Source organism: Acipenser ruthenus, chromosome 27 (assembly GCF_902713425.1).
Source record: "Acipenser ruthenus chromosome 27, fAciRut3.2 maternal haplotype, whole genome shotgun sequence".
Taxonomy (NCBI): Eukaryota; Metazoa; Chordata; class Actinopteri; order Acipenseriformes; family Acipenseridae; genus Acipenser; species Acipenser ruthenus.
The window spans coordinates 1,190,892-1,215,745 of record NC_081215.1 but is presented as its reverse complement, the minus strand read 5'-3'; the positions used below and the strand labels follow the sequence as shown (position 1 = coordinate 1,215,745).

Here is a 24,854-nt window from a genome sequence, read left to right as displayed (position 1 = left end):
ATGCATCAGCTGCAGAGTCACTTACAACTACATCTCACCCAAAAGACAGAGCACTAGGAAGTGACTTGCTCATGGTCATACAATGAGTCAGTGGCTGAGGTAGGATTTGAACCAGGGACCTCCTGGTTACAAGCCCTTTTCTTTAACCACTGGACCACACAGCCTCCAATAAAAAGCCAAATCTGAATACCTGATTTTGCATTCATAATGCATTCTGTGCACTTGTTTCATTTCTTCGTCGATTGTAATGGCCTTTAGATCCTATAGATTTGTTAGGTTTATACAGCATTAGTTGAATACCATAAAGGACTGTTGAATCATTCTCTCAAATCTGCCAAATGGGGTTAAAAAAACAACCAAAAATAAATAAATAAATTAAATAAATGATTCATAAAACAGTTGCCAGAATGGACTCATCTATTTTTCCTGAGCTCAGTGAGAAGTCCTGGATTCTGTGCCCTGTTAATCCTGCTGTTCTACCCTCCCTCTTCCTTCCTGTATCCATGGCAATTCTTCATAACATTGCATCACAATTCATAATGATATAACCTCTCTTTCCTGGACTCCTGTCTCCTGTTGGTTTTCCCCCCAATGCAGAACTAGACACCCACTGCTTTCTCATCTGGTATCCACATCTGGGGCAATGAAGAATTGAGGTCAGCATTCTGATACTCCCATTTATTATGGTGTAACTTTTTAACTTAGTTTAACTTACATTGCATCTGCAAGAGGTATTATTATTGTTATATATATATATATATATATATGGTACAAAGCTCAAAGCATTGCTTCCTTGGTTTCATATAGAACTTTCACCTGCCTTTAAGTGACCGTGGCTCCATTCTCCTTCCATTCTCGACTATGGACTCTAAACGAGCACTTTTAAAAGAAACACATGTTATTGCAAATGACCTAGGAAGTGCAACACGATCACGGCTTGGAAAAATAGATTTCTCAACCCTAATGTAGCACCAGATATAATTTTTAAAAAAAGAAACATACAGGAAAGCTATGTAGCGAATGGCACGCAACGCAGGTAGGATTTATACAATTATTTTATAAGCTGCAAACTCTTTATGGTGTGTCAATCTAACACATGCTAGCTTCTGCTGTACAATTTATATGCAGTGTGTTGTAAAGTCAGTCGCCACTTTGGAAAGAGCATTCACAGCAAAGATATTTGCATAATGGCAGGTTTCATTATCCAGACACCATTAAAAAAACAACAGAATTCATCATTTTGGACTTGGACACACAACACCTTTTTTGACAGGCTTTAAAATTGATTAGCATTTCCAATTGCTAATTTATCAAATGACTATACCCAAGTCACTGTGTGCAATACCTACAATACTGAAGGCCTTAACATGATAAAAGCAATGTATTTAGTCTGTAATTTACAAATACTGCATGCATGCCGACGTGGAGGGTTTCTGTTGCCAATGATTCTTCCCCTGGCCATTTTTTTTTTTCACATATTCTATAGATAGGAACCAGATTACTGAGGCTCTATAAATCATTTCCAGAGCATCCGGAAGAGGCAGGTAAATATGGTTCCCAGGTCCTCTTGTTTATGAAAAGACTTGCATGTCATTTGCATTATATTATTTTGTTTGTGTCTAAAAATAGGTCTATTTCCAAGAAGTGGAGCTTGTTCAAGCCTTGACACTAAAAAAAAAAAAAAAATCGCAGGCACTTACTCACCATGGATACCATGTTTCCCCAGAAAAATATCATTTTCTCATATACTGACTGCTATAGAAAATGAAGAAAAGCTATTAATTTGCTGGCTGCACCTGCGTTGGGAATTTTGGAGTCTCTAAGGCCACTATGATTTGCAATGGAAAGTCGTGTTTGGTTATGGTGAAAATGTGAAGGTTCAGCAAACTTGCTTTGGCTAGTGCCGAGGGGAAGCAATTAGTGTGTTCTGTCTTGGTGGGTTTTTTTTTTTGTGCTTTCCTGGAGAATATTGAAAAATATGTAAAACATCATATAGTCGATTTTCCAAATTTCCTGTAGAGTTCATTTCAGTAGAAACACTTTTTTTTTTATTTTTTACTTTTTATTTGTACAGGCGGTATTTGAAAGAAAACAGAAACGGTGGTTCAATTTTTTTTTTAAATCCCTCCCCCACCCCTTTCCAAATGCGTGCACATACAGACACACACTTCGCTGACCCCATGAAAATGGGAGTGAAAATCTTATACAGTCAACTACCGTTAAACCTGTCTGAGAATGTACTATGTCTGGGAATGTGGGAGACGAGTGCCAAATTCCTGTTGAGAATTCCATATCGCACCTGGGCAATTATTTCTGGTCCTGTTTTACTTTAGAAGTCAAGTTTCTTGACCTGTAAATGAACCAAAATTTTAATCCAAATCTGACAGTAATCTCATATTTCAATCTCCCCCCTCTAAAAACCCTTTCCTCACAATAGATTTCTTTTTAGGCTATGAATTATATTATAAAGTAAAACAAAAATGATTTGACAATTAATGTTTTGTTTTTTTTTCCTGCATAATATTTTGGCAATTTTGTGAAGATTGTAATATTTTGCAAATAATAATTTAAATAAATAAATAAATAATATCAAATTTGATATCCGTTACGTTATCCACCACACTAGACATATGCTTACACTGACAAAAAACAAACCTACAACTAAATAAAATAAATCATTCTGTTGTCACAAATCTAAACCGGAGCAACAGTAATGCACCTTCTCAAATTAAATAAAGCAACCTGTCAATCAATCAATGAACTAGTTCCGGTTCGTCAGCTGTTTGCCGCGCCAAAAACAAAACACATACACAGCCGTAGCAAAGGCACAAAACAAAAACGCAACACAATAAATAAAAAACAAACCACATTTTTGACACTGTACAGTGTCTACGTTATCGTTTCAGTTATCATTTATATTTATCTTTTATGCACAAGTTTATGTGGACGGATTTGCAGGACGCAAAATACTTTCTGGTTTGTGATGTGGGAGGGCTACTCGGACAGTAACACGGGGAATAAAAGTTATACCGTTTAAAATTGGAAACTTGAACTGGTTATGGATCGAGTCATGTCTCAAGAAAAGCACCCTAAACTAAAACTAAAGAGAAAGAAAAGTGTTGTGCATGGAGAGAGCGCAGACTTATTTAAAAACAGCAAAGAGGGAAGCAAAACTGACCTTTATGAAACAACACGTAAAGTCACATTCCTAGAAGAGAAGACAGAAAGGTGAGTACTACTGTGTGTGTGTGTATGTGTGTGTATATATATATATATGTGTATATATATATATATATATATATATATATATATATATATATATATATATATATATAATCTCGGTCAGTATGTTCCTACACGCATCATGTACAACATTATTACTGTCCTAATTGTGAAACACCGATTGCTAGTGAGGATATTTTATGCCAAAAAAAAAAAAAAAATGTATATATTTTTTTGTCATAAATTGGTTGACCTCCATAGGTTTGCATCATGTCGATTTGGTTTTGCAACCTAGGGCCCCAACAGCGTGGTATATTCTGGTTCATGTCAGCTACAGAACGGGACTGCTGTGTGAAAAGATTAATGCATTTTGACATTTCTTTCTCAGTGTTGATCGCTTTTAAGGCGACAAAACATATTGCTCAACACGATAGCGTGTAAACCCTAAAAAAAACCCCCTGCTAAACTAGACCACCAGTTATTTTCAGCCCTTCCGCTTATCTACAATTTAATGGAGCTTTGTGGGTTTTTATGCAAGTAACTATACAGCCCAATCAATGTTGCACTACCAGAATATTTCAGGGATGTTGCCAGTTGTAGTGTAGCCTATAATCAGGTGCGCCCGATCACAGTCCTGGAGGGCAATTCCACTCCAGGTTTAACAGGTAAAATGAGAAAATTAACTTAACAGTTTAGAACAGGGTTGGAACAAAGACCAGGACTGAAAGGACTAACGTTGGCCACCCCTGGATAGCTAAGTTAATCATTATTATTATTATTTATTATTTATTTCTTAGCAGACGCCCTTATCCAGGGCGACTTACAATTGTTACAAGATATCACATTATTTTTTACATACAATTACATTATTTTTTACATACAATTACCCATTTATACAGTTGGGTTTTTACTGGAGCAATCTAGGTAAAGTACCTTGCTCAAGGGTACAGCAGCAGTGTCCCCCACCTGGGATTGAACCCAAGACCCTCCGGTCAAGAGTGCAGAGCCCTAATCACTACTCCACACTGCTGCCCTAATGATAAACGCTATGAATGAAAAAGGGTTTACAGGACATTTAGAATTCATTGATTAACATTTTTTTTTTAAATTCTTTTCAGCACATTCAGCTGTGATGCTGGTGCATGGTGGGATAAAACTGACCTGACTGAGAACCTGTGGGCTTCCACGTTGAAGTCTGTCTATCCAGACCTGAAGCAGAGTACATGGGAACCAGTACCAGATTTACCTGCTTTTGCACCCAAGGTGTGGCAACGACGGTTTTTTAAAAAATTATTTTTATTTACAAATGCCAACGACAATAACGTCCACCCACATGTTCTGTAGCGTGACGTGCTGCTTGTGTGGATTGCCATGCCGCTGCATGCATGGATAACCACACCAGTGGCAGTTCTGGGACATGCACTCTGGATGAACCCATCATTCCGACAGGTGGATGATGCAAACTGGTATTTGCTCAGTTATTTATTTTGGGACACAGCAAGACACAATCTGATGTAACCCTCCCGCAGCGACGGGAGCGCATGCCGTTGGCTAAAATCCCTCAGTATGATGAAATAATTACTGTTGCAACTGCAAGTGAAAACGTATTTATTTATTTTTCTTTTACAATGCCATAGACCTAGAAGGGCCAGTGGACTGTGTATTTGTTAGTAAGTAACATGCCCTGTCCTTTACATTTATTATGCAATTGATAGAGATTTATTGATAAATGTGTCTTCAGGCAGTCAGTAGCACACATTAATAGTCACAATAAATATAACATGCAGTAAAGCTTGGATTAACAAGGTGTGGAAATTCACCAGTTATTGGTATAACGAACATTCTTTCCCAGTGTCCCATGACTGGAGCACTTATTAATAGTCAGGTCTTGTTTGTTAAAATATTTATACTGTACTGACCCTAATAGAAATGCAAGACCCTAATAGAAACTCGGCAAACATGGGACAATTTTAATTTTGATTAAATGGAGAGCTCATCATGTATCTATTCATTAATAAATAAGGGATGATAAATGATGTATCCATAACTTCCAAGCGCTCAGTCAAAATTCGGTTACATTGATGAAGGCACCAGTTGAAACGACTGTTTAATTGATTTAGTTTTGATAAGTTTTTACCATTTTCTTAATTTTGAACAGTACAAATATTCTGTTTATTTTTATTTTTTTGTAAAACATCTCTGAATGCAATTTAGGTGTGTCAACAGACAGGGGTAAATGGCGGGGAATGATGAATCCTGCTACATCACAAAATTGTTTTTTTTATATATTATATGTCGTTCTGAAACAGGCTTGGTTAAAGCAAGAATATCCCAAGCTGGATGATTGCATTGGAGGCTGCAAAGCATGGACTCCATTCCCATCAGTGTGTGAGCCAGCAATTTACCCTGACCTAGGCACTGAGCTGAAGACTGCGATTAAAGGAGAGGTTCCTGTGGAGCTTGCAAAACATGGCCTGAGCGAACCCAACCAGCCTGAAGATTCATCGACTTCCAAAGGTGAAGCCACGGGAGAGACAGCTAGGTTGAGGAGTAATGAGACCTACAGAACCGATCACGGAAACGAAACGGAATATCATCATCATCATCATCATCATCAACACGAACCTTCTCGATCATCGGGGCTGACGGGAGGAAGATCAGAAAGCACATCGACTGACAGAACTCCCAGTTCCAGAGAGGCTGGTCCTCAAAGACCTGCTGAGAATCTCGCAGCAGGGTTTCGCTCATCAGAAGAAGCCCAAAGTGTAAAAAAATCAGAAGATGCGATCAAAAAGCAGCTGCCTGTGTTGGGGGTGGGAGATGTTGACAGCTGTATTACAATAGAAGACTCAAGCTCAGATGAATCCCCGATGAGGGCAGATCATTCTGTTGAAACTCCACGTAAGCATGGTAATGCTGCTAATCATGAAAGAGTGGATGGGAAATCAGATGGAAGGTTATCCATTGAGAGCTGCCCCATGTGTCTACAACAGTTTCCTGCAGGGTAAGCAACACAGTGCCTGCACTGCTTTATCTGTTTTGCTCTCATGAGATATTTTTAAGAAATAATTAAAATGTATGAAATGCTTTAACTACTAAACAAAAAATAAATAAAAATACAAAAATATCACAGACTGATCCCCTGTGACACACAAAGTGGAATGTGGTACTGTGTGCACTACCGGCTGTGCAATAACTGGACTGTGGTACATTATTTAATGCCGAATCATTAGGCTACATGTTTATCCATTGGCTCAGAAACTCAGACTCCCCGTAGCTTTTGATGCTTGCCGAGGCATATTGTACTGCTTCGATTAGCATCTCCGAAGAGAACTAGAAGGAAGGCAGTAATTTGTTTGGAATCGCAAGCAAACATCCTTGTGCTAAGGGTATGGATGAGTCTGATTCGAGGGCACAGAACACTTAGTTCGTGGAATTCAGAATGTTGCATTGTGATAACTCCGTGCACAGCCAAGTTAATTCCCAGTCCAGGATATTGCAGTTTTTGGCAAGCTTTGTAAAATCAGTTTCTTCAGGCCTGCAAATATGATAGAAAGGTTGAGGCGTTAAGGAGAGAAATATATAGAAACTGATGAGTTTGCATTTTTTTTTTTTTAAGGGAACTTATCCTTTATCTTTGGGGAGTTGAGGCCTGTCTTGAAACAAGCAGCGCACGCAGCTTTTTAAAAAATAAATGATCGTTGGGGAAGCTTAGGGAAAGTCTCTATTGTAAATGGAAGGGGCAGGGGTAGGGCTCCCTAGCACTTGTTTGATACATACGGCTTCAGTTCTTCTGCTGAAATCCTCCACCTTGACATGGGTGTGAGACTTTCATTACATATTGAAGGCAGTGTGTGTTTTGTGCTGAAGCTAGGTTTTGATCAATCTGGAGCAGTAGTTCATAAGGGGCTATTGAGTACAAACAGAAAAAAAACAACATGAGGACCCACAGCATACTGACTGCCCATAAAGAACCTTTTGCTTCTTTGCAAACCCAAAAACCAGAAATAGCGGCGCACCGTGTACATAAGAGGTCCATTTGTGTGTGTTCCATGGGCATGTGGGTGGGGTTCTAACTCTGCATTCCTGCAACGTTTCATTCCTGCCATATTTCTGCCACCAAGACAATTGCATTAAAGTTGATACTAGAAGCTGCTTAAGGGATCTGTGCATAATGATATCAGACTGACTGGTAATTATGGGACGCGGCAGTACTGCTGTGCAGTGTGCTAAAATACATCATTATCATTTTTTGTAGTTTTTTTTTTTAAATTCATTTTAAAAGCACTGAATTCACTTGATTTGATCAGAAATCATTCCCCGGGGTTGACTGATGATGGCATTGTAAATGCAAATTAGCGTGATTAGTTCTGCCTGCTGCTGCTGCTGCTGCAAAAAAAAAAAAAAAACGAAACCAGATTTGAAACGTTGAATCTCTAAGCCCTATTGACTTTCCATTCCCAACACGCTGCCTCCGCACTTCTGGCCTTTTAACACAAAGACATTATTACATTTTACCCCTCTTATCCAGACAGTTAAATTAGATTTTTGCCTGTATCATTTTCAAAATGTCACAAATAAAGCTAAGAGAAAGATTTTTATATATATATATATATATATATATATATATATATATATATATATATATATATATATTACAGCTCCTATTTACCTTTACAGTAATGACATGGCTAAGCTATGATGTTGTAAATTCTATGAGCCGGTCCTTCTACACTCTTGAAGGCTTTTTTCTTTAAGTCGGCTTTGTGGACAGTTGAGAGAGCCATTCAAAGTTATTGCATGCAAAGTTGCATGTTAATGTGGACTGTACTACCACATTAATATCGACCTATGAAAGCATTTTGTTGGTTGCAGCCTAGAAGTGGTCAGTTTAGAGAGTGATTTGTGCTCTAAACTGCAGTGCCACCCAGTGGCCTGAGCATGTAATTGTGTATTTATTTCTTATTTTTGTTGTAATGGGTTGTATAGTGCTCAATACAGCACATTATTATTTGTTTATTTAGCAGACACCGTCATCCAAGGCGATTTACAGAGACTAGGGTGTGTGAACTATGCATCCGCTGCAGAGTCACTTACAACAACGTCTCACCCAAAAGACAGAGCACAAGGAGGTTAAGTGACTTGCTCAGGGTCACACAATGAGTCAGTGACTGAGCCGGGATTTGAACCGGGGACATCCTGGTTACATGCCCTTTTCTTTAACCTCTGGACCACACCACCATGTTGACCAAAAGTCTGGAAAATACTCTGCAAAAAACCCAAACTATATTATAATAAATTGAATAATTTAAAGTATAAATTGACATAATGGCACTTTTTTTTAAAGCCCTAATGGTCCATCTCATGTCAGATATAAAAGGGGGATACAGTAGTGTATACATTACAGGCTATTTTCATGAAGCATTTACCACTGTGCAAGCATTTTTTGGCAGTTCTGTAGCATTAGGAGTTTAGTTTGCGTTAAAAAAACGAAGCCTTCTCCTCCATAGCATCCTCAGGAAGAGAAGTTTTTGATTCATGCTGGTTTGGACAGCATACTCCTTATGGACTTGTAATTTCTGATGCAGCTTAGTTGTATTTATCGAAAGCTTGTACGGTGCGGGGGGTGGGGACACTTCTGTGATTTGCAGTGCAGGAAAATCCTTCCTGAAATCCTGTTCTCCTTGGTTTGATAAAACTGCAGTACCAGAGGGACGACACGACACTACAAAAAGCAACATTTGTGGCCCGAACAAGAGTGACATTGTAAAATTCCCAACCCTCACTCTGGGTTTGAGCAGACCTAAGCAGTAAGTCAGGGTTCCAGTCTATGCTGTGTATTTTGGCTGGCGGATAAGGAGCCACTTTCTAGCATTAACAGATGCGGACAAAGAGCGCCTTTGTCTGAAAGGGGAGTTAAAAAAAAAAAGGGGCATGACTGTAAAAAAATAAAATAAAAAAATCATTCAGCAGTCTGGGTGTAAAAGGTTCTTGGAAAGTTTATTATTAAAAATGCGTTCTAGTTCTACAGTAGATTACCTTTTAGCTTCTCTCAATGTGGGCCCCCTGCCCAGGTTTTGCCCTCTGGCTGGAAGACTGGGAGAAATCTCAGCAGGGCTCCTGGAAGCAATTAGTACAGACGTACGCCATAAAAGTGAAGTGAAATTAAAAAAAAATGAATACAAATTTAAAATAAAAAAAAATCCTGTAGTGTCCAATATATGCAAATAGATGTGGTCATGGAACCTGAGATACACTAGACCTAAAATATGTGCAACTATTCAGCAACAATCACAGGAAAGCAGGAGGATCCCTGTGACTTCACAAGGGGCTGCACTGATTAGTGACGCTTGCAGAAACAGATAGGGAAAGTATAACTCCAGGCGCAAACCGGTCATGACAGATCAAGCCTCGGACATGTGCATCATGTTGTGACAAGCAACAAACAGGGTGAGAGTGAACCAAATCATAGAAACCTTCAACACCCATTTCCACTCAAACAGTGCACTGCGAGCCGAGATGAATGGTGGCCTTGCTAAGAAGTCAATGCGATAGTCTTTAGAGGTGTTGGCTGCAAGGACCAGTTGTGGGATCTACTGTAGGCGTCTCAAGTTTGATTGCTCTTGCTGTGAGTTGTCTTTCACAAAGACAGAACCAAGTAGCCAGTTGATTTACTTGTTGTTTTTATCTCATGGTGTATTTTGCACCTCTGAGACTGTGGGGTGCTACATTAAAAGGCAACAGTTAACCATTCAGATGAAAAGGTGCTTGCTTCCATGTAAAATAACCTTTTAAACAAAATGCAAAGACTGTAAATTTCAAGTCTAGTCCTGTTACAGTACATAGCTAATCGGAAAGACATAAAAGGGTCTGCTCATGTACAGCTCTGGCCAAAGGTTTTGCATCGCCCGATAGAATTAACTAATTTTGCTTCATAAAGTCAAATGAAACCTGCTGAGTAATGTTACTTTAACATATTGAATTACATGCCAGTGTGTAGTTTTCTATATACTTAACGAAAAACTGACATTTAAAAAATGTGACATTTCGAAATCTAACATGACATACTGTACTAGTATTATGGCTTCTGGCAGACTTTTGTGATTTTATCATTGATTACGTGATGTTAAATTAAAAAATATATATATTATAGAGAGAGAGAGAATTAACATTTTTTTTGATGTCTTAATCCTAAAATTATAGGTGATGCAAAACTTTTGGCCATCGCTGTACATGTAGAATTCCGTTTTTTTTACCCTAGAGCTGTAACAACAGTCCTAAAATGATCTCAACATTGTTCTGGCTTTTCCATTTTTTTTTTTTTATAGATTTACCCAGCTGGAAACTGACTGCCACCTTGCCAAGTGCCTGTCCGAAATGAATGAAGACATTGAATGGTAAACTCGCTAGAACAACATCTGATCCGTTTTAAATCATTGTCCTCCTGTGGGATCTGTCTCTGTTTAGGTAGCGTTGTCCGTTTGCATTGCGTGCAGCTTGATGTACGTGTTTCCAAACTTGAACACCTTAAACTGTGCTGTGCCATGAAGAGGCAGGCGTATTATGAATGGTTTTCTATAAAGTTCCTGTAAAGTCATTAAATTAGATCATCGTTTAACTTAGACACCTGGAATGTTTTTTTTCTTCTGTACATGCAATAGTATTCCTTTGAGATTCTGCACATGGTGATCAGATTATAGCAGCACTTATGTATTGTACTTACATTACCAATGCTTGTGTACATAAATCTAAATAAATACATCTACAGAACAGATCTAATGAAGCGTGCTTGTTGTACATAATCGGTTTTAAGTGTCGTGTCAGACTGAATAAATAGGCAAACAGGTCGTTGCACATATAAGGCAGCAATTTGCGATACAAACCTTGACGTTGCCTGAATGTTAAATATGGTTGTTTTGCAAACCTCAGTTCTGATGCGGATAACATGAATCACTTTATTTAAAATTGCTGTACAAAATTAACAGGTAACACTTCAATTAAATTTCAAACCAATCAAGTTTTTTTTTTTTTTTTTTTAAACCCATCCGTTCTAATAAAACCCGTTATCATCCTTTTAAGAGGCATTGTTGGATTATTTTAATCCAGAGTTTCTTCTTTTCAGATGGCTAGTAGAAGTGTGAAGCTATAATATAGCTCTGGCCAAAAGTTTTGCATCACCCTATTGAATGAACTCATTTTGCTTCATAAAGTCGAATGAAACCTGCTGAATAATGTTGCGTTATCATATTGAATTACACAGCGCTTTTGCAGTTTTCCATATACTTAGTTATTTATTATTATGTCTTCCGGTCTGGTAGACTTTCACGATATCATGTGGCAGTTTCTTTGATTACATGATGTTAAATAAGATATAAAATTATGTTTTAGTTTGTTTTTTTTGTCTCAGTCCTAAAATTGTAGGTGATGCTAAACTGTTGGCCATAGCTGTACATTGCTATATATGTTAATAATTTGATTTCAGGTTTTCTTCTAAGAGCACAGCTTGACAGGGAGCCAAGCGACTGCTCCAGAAAGCCCAAGAAGCTATAGCAGGATGTCTTATCACGATATGATTAAATGACACTGCAGTTATTCAATGACAGCACGACCTTCATTTTTATGTATTTGTTCGTCAAAGTCTTTAATTTCGATGTGCAAGAATATTATGTATTAGTTTTGCCATTTCTCTGCACAATAGAAAGTGGCCAGAGGCCTCCAGTTTAAATTTGCTTAAATTTTGAGAATAGGCAAACAATAGGTACAACTCACATCCATAATCCAACCAACATAATATACAAAATAACTACATTGAACATGTTTACTGTTTTACAATCGTCAAGGTATCTAGAAGGTTCATTAAGACCACAGTACACCAGAACCAGACCCAATCTCAAATCTTCTTTTTAAGATTTTGTTTTTTTCGTCACATATTTAATTATATCATATAATTTATAAAATTAATACTTCTAAATATAAAAGTGTCCCTCTATAGCACGTAGATAGAACATAATTTGCTTTGGCCACAATTAGCAAAATGCAGAGAAAGCTTGCAACTGCAGAAATATTTGGCAATAGTTATTAACTAATTAAAAGAATTTGATGCCTTTTTTAGATTTTTTTTTTTTTTTTTCTCTCATCCAAGGAGCCACTGTCTCTAATTTATTGCGGAATAAAAGAAGGAAGGGCATTCAGTTTGTACCAAAGCACAATCCAACAATGTTCAATTAAACCAATTATTTTGAAAACTACCTCTTAAAAGGTGTGGTGGATTTTGATTATTTGGTTTTGAATCCCAGTTAGAATCCTACACTTCAAAACGCTGCCATGTGATTGAGCTTTCATACTGCAGCGTCACAAACACGTGTTTTCATTTCTTTTGGAAACTGCCTTAATTTATTTGTGTGCTGGTCTCTGCACTGTCAAGAGCAACAGGAAGCCTCAAATAAAAAGTTTGGTAATCCTGGCCAGTGGAACACAAGAACCTGCATACACAGACATCAAGGGCACTAAACTGCTCCTAATAACTGAAGCCTATTCCCGGAGAGGGGAGGAAGGGGCAGAAATAAAAAAAGAAGTCTTGGCTTGTTTCGTGTTGTGCAGGGGTAAAGGACAAGGGTCTTTAAAATGGGAATTTTTGCCTGTGTCCCATTTCCCCCCCATGTGTATTGACAGCATCTTTTAATATTGATTACATCTTATAATTCATAATGCTTAACAACATATTAAAAGACAGAAGTTGTTTAACAATGACACCCACATTAAAACTTGCTACAAAAAAAAAAAAATTTGAATTGGCTAAAAGGGAAAACACGTGGCAAGTTCATTTCTGCAAATATCCCCTTCAGTCACTGTGTGCACAATTGTACCATGTTTTCTGTCCGTGTATCTATTTTATAACGCATATATGTTTTTGGTTTTCAAAGTTACGGCAGGGTAACTTCTTAGGGTACAGGGTAACTTCTTAGGGTACAGGGTAACACAAACAGTTTTCAAATTTCTAAAAAATGAAATGAGAAATTTGTGACCGAAGAATCCCCATCTTCCAGACCCTTGTCCTTTTAGTGAATGTGTTACTTAAAACATACATAATTTTATTCTGGGTAAAAATGTAAAACCTTGAAGAAAAACACAGAAGAGATACTGTCGCTCCAATCCGAGAGATCGAAGTGGGTTAAAGTTCACTGCCAGGATTTTTACAGAAGAGTATAATTATATATATATATATATATATATATATATATATATATATATATATATATATATATATATATGTGTGTGTGTATTGTTAAACAAAAGAAAACTAAAACCCCAGCTACGCTTTAATGAAAAGTTCAGTAATCAGTTGTAATAGACTTGGGTTGATCACCAACATCAGCAAAAATAGCAGTGTTTTTCCCCCATTCATTATAGTCCAAATTGATTTCCCCCTTTTTATTAATCAATAATGATTCAGTGCCATATCACTAATTTAGACAAAGTGCCTGAGATTTCTGTACTGAGCATTACATAAAAAAATAAAAACAAAGAAGTGCTTCAGTCTGACGATACGTCATTTAAACAAAGGAGTTGTGCATTTAATCAAACATAATGCATTTCAGGATTAATAATAATAATAATAATAATAATAGTATATTGAAGTATGTACAATTTAAACAGCTGTATATCATTAGATTTGTTCTTTTTTTGCAATATAATTACAAGTTTGTTTTCTTTTTTTTTTTTTAGTACCTTAGGTTTCTGTTTGAAAACAGGTATTTGAAAAATAAAATCTTTAGCTCATATGACTAAAGAGTGTCAGTATCCAGTTTTCATTGCAATCTTTCTTTAAGAAGCCGTGTCATGTTTCCATTCAGGGTTTTTGGAAGGACTAGAGACAGTGGAGTGTAAATGGAAGAGAATTGGGAGGGTTGCAGGTATGAATATGGCCCTTCAAATTTGTAAGCCAGCCCTATTCAGCTGTACCACACAAGTCAAACCTTAACTAATTCAAACTAATTTAAGTGCAGTCAAGAATATTGTGAGACATTGAGTCATGTTAGGCACTTCTTAAACTTTATCCTAAAACACAGATTGGTAGTTAAATGCAACTCCTTTGTTTGTTGCTGAAGTACAGGAATTGCCAGCAAAGTGGTTATAAATAACATGCCAACTTGCGTCAACAAAAGGCATTATAGAATTTCGGGAGTCGCTACTTACACTTTTAATACAGTATATTGTTTTTCCTTCATTTATAGTACATTCTTGTATAGTTCGAAGGCCAGTCATCCTCGACGAGATCATCTAGTGTCATTTAAAAAAAAAAAAAAAAATTTGCACATAAATTCAAGTTCCGTTGCGCAGAACTGTCATATTCTCCCAGGGACGAAATTAGTATTCTAGGATCCTTCATGGAAGCAGGCACGAAATGAGCAGGCTTTCTTCATCAGTTACAAAGCCAGGTAGCGTCGACACCCAAAAACAGTTAAAACGGAAACATAGTGGTTAGAGGAAGACTACCACTGACTGACCTTGCTATATATATATATATATATATATATATATATATATATATATATATATATATATATATATATATATATATATATATATAGCATGTATTTATTTATTTCTGCAGCAGTTCTAGTGTTCTTCTTGAAAGTCTTGCACCAGTTCCTCATCCTTGCATGCAAGTAGTTCCAGAGAATGATCCACCTCCATAAAGTTTTTTAATGATTCTGGTCACGGAGGTCATTCAGGTTTGCGATCTGCAGGTTAAACAAAGTGGCTCCTGTTTCATACCGTTTCCTCGGACGACAGCAGCATGGGATTAATGTATTCGAATCCTTCAAACTCAGACTGGTCTATTCTTTTAATAACATCGCTGGGGGGGGGGGGGAGAAAGAAAAAAGAGATTAAGACATTTGAATTGAAAATGTGGGTGTGTCTTTTACATAACACTTGACATGCCAAAAATACATTTAAAAAAACAATCTGAACAAAAGCGACTTGCATTTCCTGTGCTGGTACGTATATATGAATAATTTTAGGAGAGAGAGAGAGAGAGAGAGAGAGAGAGAGAGAGAGAGAGAGAGAGAGAGAGAGAGAGAGAGAGAGAGAGAATATCAATCTGCATGGTCATTTCTGATTTTCACTTATAGCTGCTGTTAGTTTCTGCGTGGTATTGCCCAGATAAAAACCCATTGAGACGGAGGCTTCATTTACAAGTGTCCTGGCAAGAGGACCACAAACAGACAGCAGTAATTTAACATCATTAAAAACAGCAACACTCTAAAAAAGACATCATACATTCGATCTGAGAACAGAAACATTCAATAATTCTCGGAACCTACTCATTCAAATAAACGTTGGTCATTATTCTACATTCAGCTGATACATTTGGGTTATTTATCTGATGCACGGTCATATCCCAGATACTCTGGTCCAGACTATTCCATGCCATAGGGGGCGCTGTAACTAAATACAGGACCATCTCCAAGAAACTTGAAAAATATGAATTCTTCCAGAAACTCCAGCTGGGAGAATCTGGGAGAGGAGTCTATTAGCTTAGACCCGTCAGTGACTGACCTCAATACAGCTGATGCCAGAAGAGCCCACACCCCCTTCAGTCCTCACCCACACATGATAATTGGAGGGGAGTGTCTCATGTGGAACAATGCGGGAGATAGACACCTGCTGGGATGTTCTGGCTGCTCGGTGTGACAAGTGCCACCATGCCAACTCAAACCTATTTTAATTTCACTTAAACGTATGCAACTACATACCTGCTATTAAGCCAAATAAAGTGTGCGACTTTGAAAGATAAATTGCTCTTACATTATTATTCGTAGTTTTTATGTTTTTCTCCACCAGAAGAAATTCAAGGCATACAGGAACTTGAGTTATCGGATTTGCTACTGTATTTTTCAGTTGCTGCATGTAAATATAACAACGTCAGGATCAAATACAGGGACCATTTAAAAGCAATTGCGGATCACGTCGTGTCTCTGTGTGACTGCTGCCAAAAGGTTTACGCAATGGGAGCAGCGCAACACCCACCACTCCCCCCGAAGGAGAACAGCAAAATTGTTTCCTACACCTTGATATTAACAAGCACAGTTGGAAACTGATGAAGTCATGTGTCTGTGACATTAAGAAATGTCCTCCCTTTTTCCTAGCTATTGGGCTAGGGCACAGGGACTGTGTGTGTGTGTGCGCGCGTGTGTGTGTGTAGCCTGACCCCAACAAGCAATGGTTTGCTTTCTTCAATAGCCACATTTGGAAACCAGTCAAACAAAAGGCATTTGCTTCTCTATGTCTCCTTCATTCTTCAAAAGTGAAAAAAGCTTTCATGAAAAGAGTGCTTTTTGACATGCTGCAAAGTCTTGTGCTGCCAACATCAAATCCCCGATTGAAGCCAAGAATGAATTTCTATCAACAGAATATAAGAATCTCACGTAGCAATTTACTGAGCCTTAGACGGTAGCGTCCAGCGGGTAGTGTAGTGAAGGTGCGCAGATCACACAGGCTGTACACTAGGTCCACACACTGAACACTGAGATGTGGCAGCAAAAATAATTTGCAACGTTTGGCAAAACTGGAGTCATTTATTTTATACAAAAAGTACAGGTCAAAGGTGCTAGCCAGAAAGTGCACTTTTGTATAAAATAGATTGCTCTCTATTTTTGCATAAACTAGTGCATTTTTCCCCCTGCCACATTTCATAGTGTTCAGTGTGCGGATCTTGTATATGTCTACGATTATCGTTATAAGAAGCAATGTATTTTTAGATTAAGTTAAGAATAAAAAAAAAAGAAATTGTACCTACAATTCAAGAGATTGAAAAAAAAAAAAAAAAAAAGGACTTTACTATGAATGGTATTCAGTAACATTATTATATTGCTCAGAACAGTCTTTCATGTTATACTCTCTAGGGGAATCACTGTAATTAGCATTAACATACTGTTCATACAAAACCCTTTGAATCCAACATTTCTTTATTGTAGAATCTGGATATTTGAATAACAAATAACATCTTTAGTTTAGATACACCTCTTAATCTCTAAGGAATTTAAAATTTCAATTTATTTTTTATTTTTTTAAATAATGAAGATGCAGTTTTAATGTTTTTTCAAATTGTGCTTTTCTGACCTTATTTTCTATTGTGCATTTGCACAACCTAATATATGTATATATTCACTTTGCCTTTAAGTCAGATGTTGTTTTAAATACATTTCCTACTACTTGATGTCCTGCTTACCATAACGAACAGTAAATCTGAAATGGGTGATGCCAGGTTTGTAGCCAAGCCTTTATAGACCAAAAGCCAAGTCTTTTTTTTTTTTTGGAAATGTATGCTGTGGTATGTTCGTGTATTAAATCACAAACTATCATAATGCCAGAAACGCCCAGCGGTTTGCATTGAGAGTATGTTTGTATTTAGCAACAAAGCATGAAAACTGATTTAAAGCAAAATTACTCCAATATGCAAGGCTTTTCAAAACCTACGAGAAGTGAGATTGGATTGGAGTCCCTTTTTGTTTTTTTATAGCCATGAAACTGACCTGAATCCATTAAATGTAGCTAATCTCAATATGCAATTATTTTAGATTATTCAAAAACAAGTGTAAACATTACATATTAATATGAACTTTCTGCAAGAAAAGGATGAGCTGTTATTGTATACCAGCAATGTCAGTGCAATGTGACCACACTCCCCAGCTTTCTACAAAAGACCTGCCAATTCATTCAAAACGTATCAACCTGAAAGAAATGCGATTGCTTTCAGATTTGAAAACTAAGTACGCACAGGGTGTAAAAGTTCAAGCAGCCGACCAGACATAATAAAGTTTAAAACACCTGAATGGCCAGCGCCACACAGAGACACAAAGGCTTGGTAAGACTGATATTCTGCAGCACTGTTCAAATTACCTGTTATTCAGGCTCCACGGACTGAACTGCATGTTTCCAACCAGTGAACAGGGTTATCAGAAAGTGTTTTATTTTCTTTAAAAGAACATAGATACTCACAGGGTTGACTACCATGTTATGTATGCGACTTAACTAGGTCTGTTACCCATGCAATAGAGTGACATGCAAGGCAGCCTCTGTTTTTGTGTTAATGAACAGAACAGTGGGCTACTAGCTGCTGTAACCCTTTTATAAACTAAATGCACCTCTTAACATACTGTAGGCACGCTTCTAGAAATCCAATCTCCTACAGGACAATGTTTCTCAATGATGGATGTAATGCTAGTGCACAGGGTCTCTTCTTTGTTATGGAACTATGCAATGCACCTTGAGTTTATTTGTTGCTGAGAAATTGAGCTGTTTTGCAAAGGCTGACATGTTAGGAGCTGCTCAAGTAGCCTGTAGTGGAACACCTGAATAAGGGAGGAAGACATTCGGACGTGAAGAGCCACAGGCAGAAGTGGGTTTTATGAATGTCTCCCTCACTAGTGGGTTAAACCTCCTTTCTCGCTATTGCACATTACCCTACAATACACAATAAAGGTCTTGCAAAGTTGCTATTGTGTGTGTGTGTGTGTGTTTGTGTGTGTGCAAAGGGGTACTATGATCACAAAATACAAAGCATAAAATATAAACCAATGGTTAAGGCAATGACAGATTTTGCAATTAGTGTGCAATACCTTTTAAAGCATTCCCTGTTGGCTTCTCAGCAATACCAGAGTGGCATATAAAATGCCGCCTTAGGGATCCAGCTGAAATCTACAACTGCCATACATCTTAAACTAATAATGTAGGCTTTCTGCTTTTCTTGTAGGAATTTTATAATTGAGGTCCTGGATTTGCAGTGGAGGGATTTTGAGGGCTCTGGTTTTACAACTTTAATGTTTCATACTGTATATAAAATATGCATTCATTGCTAAAACAGCTGTGTTTAAATTTCTTGCAGCTGAGCCCCGTAATCTTGCTGCTTTTTATTGTTTTGTCAGTTTTTGTTTTCTCTGCCATGAGAATATACAAAGCTCATTGCAGAGAGCAGTGTGTTATTTAGCAGTGTGCAAGCCTGCCAATTCCCAAGTTCCTAAAGGCATAAAGGTTCTTTTAGGAACTTGCTTAGCTACAGTTATCGTTTTTATTACTCCAGGAAAAATAATGTGTCATTTTTAGTGTGGTTGAGGGTATCACATCCAAAACGGCTTAAGGTGAAGTTATCTTTTTCTATGTATAACTTTTGTAAAATGTGAATACAGTCAAGACAATCATTGTAAATTATCCGATAGAATTAAAGCAGTTTACAGTGTTTTATAGTCCTTTGTGGTATGCACTGATCGAAAACAGGTCTGTGAAATTAAACTGGATGTATTGGGATACTGAGTGGTGTGAGCAATCTGCATTGTTAATGCCTTGGGTGAAACAAAAAAATATATACGTCTACAGTGATACCTGCCTGAACCGTCTAAATTCACCAAAAGATGATTCATTTTTTAAAAAGTACACTTACTCATCATCTGGGGTTAGCTGCACCGGTTCGTTGGTAAACTGAGTATCGAAATTATCTAAACCATAGTCATCTGTACTCTGCGGTTTGAATGGGGGAGTCACCTGCTTCTTCTCCAACTGTGAAGAGAAGAAAAAAAAAGGGTTTCGATATCCATTCATACAATTACACACGCAGTGACTCAAGGGTTACATAAAACTACAAGTAACGTCAAGCCCCTATGCATGCAGTTTCAGTATGGACTGGCTTTGGTGAATGGCAAACATGTACCAAAGCTATTGAACAGCACGCCATTTCTATTATGCTGGAGTGCCTTTTAAAAAAGAAGATTTATAGAAACCCTTAAAACAAATGTACAATCCTTGTTTTGAAAGCAAATATGTATGCTATTCATGCTACACGTCCTTTTCTTTCACTTGTGCTCAATTTGAAAAGATTACACAAGTCCGTCCCCCCCCCCCCCCCGTCCCCAAGCAAGTAAACAAAACAAAACAAAAAACAGCACAAGAAAACCTTGTGTTCTTAAAAACAGGTAGTAATTTAATAACAGTCTCCTGCTTGCGTCACAGGCAGGGGGGGAAACAAGATGCACAAAGTGGTATTGCGGGAAATGCTGCTAGTAAGTGGATCAAGTGGAACACTCTCACTGAAGCAAAACAACAACCAATTTAGAGAGAGAGCGCGCGAGAGAGAGAGAGAGCACGAGAGAGAGATGCAACAGATTCCTAATTACTTAAGGATTCAGTTGGAACTTCACAAAACAATTCACATGGGGTCTTTTTTTTTGCGAGGACAAGAAAATCCTTAGGATTTTTACACAACAGCAGCACCACAAACAAAAAAGCAAAACAGCATCATTTCAAATTTAGAGATGGTTTATTTCAAATAGTTTATGTACCCGAATATATTAATCACAAGCTAATCTCTTTTTTTTTTTTTTGCTTAGTGAGACTACAATCCTGTTTGAATATTTCAAGTTTGATGTGGGATTATTGCACTACACGAGGCACTGTGAGTTTGTCCATTTAATGAAATGATTTCTTTGCAAAAAGAAAACTAATCAAATAGTGACGGATATGGGAATTATATTAATCATATTCGTTCGGTTAGCTTGGCCTGCTTTGTCGAGTTATTTTTCCCCATGAGTTTTACATTCAAGTTTCCCCAACTTGTGAAATCTTGCATTGAACTGGTACGAAGCAAGTTCTCCCAGTTTTGTCCCTTGCACACAATTGGACAGTAAGAAGGAAATACCCATATATTCCGGTTCGGAACAGTACCCTCCGGAATTGGATCTTTAGACAGGTTCTTTTTCTTTATGACCTCCCAGATTGTTTTTTCGGACTGTGGCCGTTTGAGGCCCTTGCTTTTCCAGTGCGGTTTATCCCTTGTACAGTATTTCCCAACACGCTACATTTATTACCACTGTGAGAAAGTTTAAAATATGGTTGTGGTTAATGCATCTAGGAGTTTCGGTTCTCCATTGACCCTCAGATAAGGGGATAATATTATATGCCAACTCGCAGAGTGATATTAGTCACAGTCAAAGGTTTTCACACGATTACTACTTCCTATAAAAACACACAACGCAAAAAAAGCATATGATTTACACCCATGACTTCTGAAGATCTCAACCCAAGCATGTGTTTTCTGCAGAGACCCCTCCACCTCTGCTCTTCCAGGTTTCCAAAAGCGAATCACCCTTTAGTATTGTTTCTAAATCTGAAGGTCGAGGTTTCTTACAGTAGAATCCTGGGTTTCTGAACTCCACCTCAGTGAGGTAGAATACTGAAAAGATCAGGAACCGCAAGTCTGAACAATAAGGCCCCCGTCAAATTAAATTTTTTCTCCTCCACATCTGCAAGTGCAATTCTTAATAGTGAACAAAACAGACTCAGGCAAGACTTACTCCTGCTGTGATCAGTCACATCACTTCTAAGTAGATTTAGCAGAGGATTGACAACAGAGACAACAGAATCCTGACGCAACTTTCCAATACACCTGTGCCTCAGATGCCAAAATAACAGGATAGCGCAGGCTAAAGCAACCACGACACCAATTACAACACAGCAGTAACATCCGTCCACTAAAACATTGCAAAAACAACAGGTTAAAGATGGCATCACGCAACCGGCACTGCGGAAGGTGCATGACAGATTCAAGTTCCAATTCATCACGCGCTCACTGGACATCTGATCACATTCACGATAGATATGTTGGGCGTCTGGCATGGAAGCACAGCTTAAGATGGGCAAAATACAATGCAATGTCGTTTCTATACAACACCTTTCAAAGTCCTTGATTTGTAAAAACCCAGGAAGGCTGTGTTTATACCAAACTAAAAGCACATACGACTGAAGAAACTCCTCTGTTACTGAATCAATTCCCCACACTGTTTCACAGACAGGCCTTGATCCTCCCCTAGAAAACACCCCCGTCTGTTATTGATTTCTTTCAATAGATTTCAACAGGCAGGCAAAAAAACTTTGACAAACAACATCTTGCATTTATGTAACGCTTTTCATAAGGCATTGTCTTCAAGCGCTTTATATAGAGTCTTGTATCCAGAGGATTAAAACAGAAAAATAAAATAGGAATACGAATGCTGTCTTGTTATCCGAATAGAATCATTTTACCCCAAGGAAAAAAGTGGGAAATGGGCATTACTGAGAAAAGAATTGGAATATTTTTCCAGGCCAGAAACTGAATGCTAAGCTAAGCAGTCCCCAGCTGTGGATTTACTCATGAGTTCCTGTATGAAATAACCTATTTGCTAAATCAATACATTTGGGGAACTGAAGGCAAATACATTTAAAACAAAATGATATTAAAAAGACAGGAAATAGAGATGCTTGAGAAACAGGATCAAAAGCTGTAGAGGAAAGTATGAAAGAATAGCCAACAAGAAGCGGGACTGAAATTTCACTGGTCTGATTTGACCGTCCTCAAAATTAGGACGCAGCAGTTTGTAGCCAAAATGAAGGATTGAGATTATTTTCGTGATGAAATATTGATTTAGAATGTATCAAAAATTACAGCTTGTGTTCTGATTTTTATTAATTTTTTTTCCAAAAAAAAAAAAAATAATTGGTACTTAATGGGTTAACTGATCAAAAAGCAGGTTGCTTTGTGTGGGAAGTGTTACCCCAGTACGTTTCCTTGACCATCAGCTTTTTAATAAAAGCACCGTCCACTACCTCCTCCAGAACAGATGCAAGAGTTTGAAATGTGGGTTTGAATGGACGGCCGTGAAAGAACAGTTCTCTTCATTGTGGATCTTATTGTGAAATCCTGCGATAAAAAGGGCTTTATCAAGACTCTACTGATCCCTGCTGTGGTGTAGGCTACACGGAAATGCACTTCAAGAACAGCAAACTTGAAACACAGGGAACATTAACCCCTTTTCTACCGATTCAAGTCCAAAACCAAATTATGCACACTGATACATTCACGGTATTGCCAGTGGCCAACTGGAAAGAATTTTAAAAGGATAGTGAAACTGAATTTTCTGCACAACCCTTTCTGATGCTTTAGTGTCTCAGTACTGAACACTCAAATGCACTTAAGAGCTGCGCAAGCAAAGATGGAGCAGAGTGCATTTCCTTTAAAACACACACACACAGTGCGGAGTGCATTTCCTGTTCGCTTCTACAGCTGGAGCGATACCAAAGGAGCTCCTCTTTTTGTGCACTCTGACACTGCGGTGCAGTGCCTGCAGGTCTCCTATTCTGTGCAGTAACTGGAGGAGGTGGGGTAATAGCAAGAGCCCTAACGTCCCCGGATCGCACCCTGGAGCAAGGAGAGGCACTTTAAAACAACTCTTAAAATGAACAAAAAAAGAATTTGTTTTCAAAGTCGACACGTGGGGTTTGATTTTAAAAAGATCACACACAAGCCCTTTGACACTGCGTGAGTTTGCATTGCACAGTTGTTATAAATCAAGAAGAGCATTTGATCTGTAAGACTCGGAGACATTTCTTTATTGTCTGGTTTTTTTTTTTTTATCTTTATCTTTATAAAGTACATGTTTGTTTGAGTGAGCCACAGTAAAGTGTATGCCAACGAAAGCATTTAACTTTCAATTGAACACATATACAGCAGTGTGGAGTAGTGGTTAGGGCTCTGGACTCTTGAGCGGAGGGTCGTGGGTTCAATCCCAGGTAGGGGACACTGCTGCTGTACACTTGAGCAAGGTACTTTACCTAGATTGCTCTAGTAAAAACCCAACTGTATAAATGGGTAATTGTATGTAAAAAATAATGTGATATCTTGTAACAATTGTAAGTCGTCCTGGGTAAGGGAGTCTGCTAAGAAATGAATAATAATAATAATAATAATAATTATAATAATAATAATAATAAACTATGCAATTCTGCACTGTAAATGTGTTTCGAAGTAAACATGCCAGCTAAAGAGTATCTGTAAATCAGTTCCCAAGACTTTGCAGTTAAGTTTTTTATATTTCACCAGGATATGACAAATATAAATGATTGCCTGCTATATAAAATGTATTTACAGTCATTGCCAGTGAAGCCTAGCTAAAAGTTTTGTATACAGTTTGCTGTCTACATTTAAAAATTAGGGTATGAAGCTCAGGCAGTTTAATTCAAGCTGCAATAGAATGCTTTACCATCAGCTAACACATCTCTCCATCACCTCGAGACAACCTACAGCCTTGCAAAGTCATGTTGCCACGTTTCAGATTCAAATCCTCCCCGGCAGAAGGAAATGAAGTAATCAGAGAAGAGACTTGAATTCAAAGCCGTGCTTCACGTGCGGAGCCTGTCGTGTGTCTGTGTCTGCTCAGCCGTTCTTGCAGGGATTCCCATTACGAGGGTGTCTTAAGAAAGGTTAGCCTAAATCTGTCAATGGATCACCCTGCCGCTTGTCCCGGAATGATGGTGCTGCTCTGAGTTAATGATCCCGGGAGCCCCTTCCTGTGTGATGAGGTAGGAGCCTGGCGGAGCAGACATCGCAGGTCAGAGGCTAAATTTCCCTGGCTTGTCAGCCTCGGTGGTCTGCTGTCATCCCTTAATGAGCAATACCTTTTCAATCCGCTTCCAATCACAGGGTACATTTGTTCTTTTCTCCAGCCATCAGTCTCCAAATGGAGAAACTAGGGAACTGGAAAATTGTTTTGTAATCCAGTTTATTTTATTATATCGAAACCTTTTATATTCCCCTCCCCTCC

General features: G+C 38.0%; 2 protein-coding genes across 7 annotated transcripts in view; one reads left to right on the top strand and one right to left on the bottom strand.

Annotated features, from left to right (window-relative positions):
• Positions 1 to 2,750: 2,750 nt before the first annotated feature.
• Positions 2,751 to 10,996, top strand: LOC117963760 (uncharacterized). The gene is made up of 4 exons (XM_034904848.2): positions 2,751 to 3,228; positions 4,341 to 4,485; positions 5,532 to 6,226; positions 10,551 to 10,996. The coding sequence occupies exons 1-4, from the start codon at positions 3,059 to 3,061 to the stop codon at positions 10,621 to 10,623; spliced, it is 1,083 nt and encodes a 360-aa protein (XP_034760739.2). The 5' UTR covers positions 2,751 to 3,058; the 3' UTR covers positions 10,624 to 10,996.
• Positions 10,997 to 11,151: 155 nt separating this feature from the next.
• LOC117425545 (protein kinase C zeta type) overlaps positions 11,152 to 24,854 on the bottom strand; it is a 92,373-nt gene continuing 78,670 nt past the window's right edge. For all 6 annotated transcript variants that reach the window (XM_059002717.1, XM_059002716.1, XM_059002718.1 and 3 more), the window contains 2 exons: positions 19,667 to 19,782; positions 11,152 to 15,082 (listed from right to left, as the gene is read on the bottom strand). In XM_059002717.1, the coding sequence (XP_058858700.1) occupies positions 14,995 to 15,082; positions 19,667 to 19,782 (204 nt within the window). In that variant the 3' untranslated portion in view covers positions 11,152 to 14,994. The remainder of the gene's footprint in view (positions 15,083 to 19,666; positions 19,783 to 24,854) is intronic.

Excerpts from the sequence above, each read along its gene's own strand:
- LOC117963760 (XM_034904848.2), top strand. The coding sequence starts at position 3,059 with ATGGATCGAGTCATGTCTCAAGAAAAGCACCCTAAACTAAAACTAAAG. Across the intron at positions 4,486-5,531 it reads TACCTGCTTTTGCACCCAAG|GCTTGGTTAAAGCAAGAATA; the intron begins GTGTGGCAACGA and ends GTTCTGAAACAG. Across the intron at positions 6,227-10,550 it reads CTACAACAGTTTCCTGCAGG|ATTTACCCAGCTGGAAACTG; the intron begins GTAAGCAACACA and ends TTTTTTTTATAG.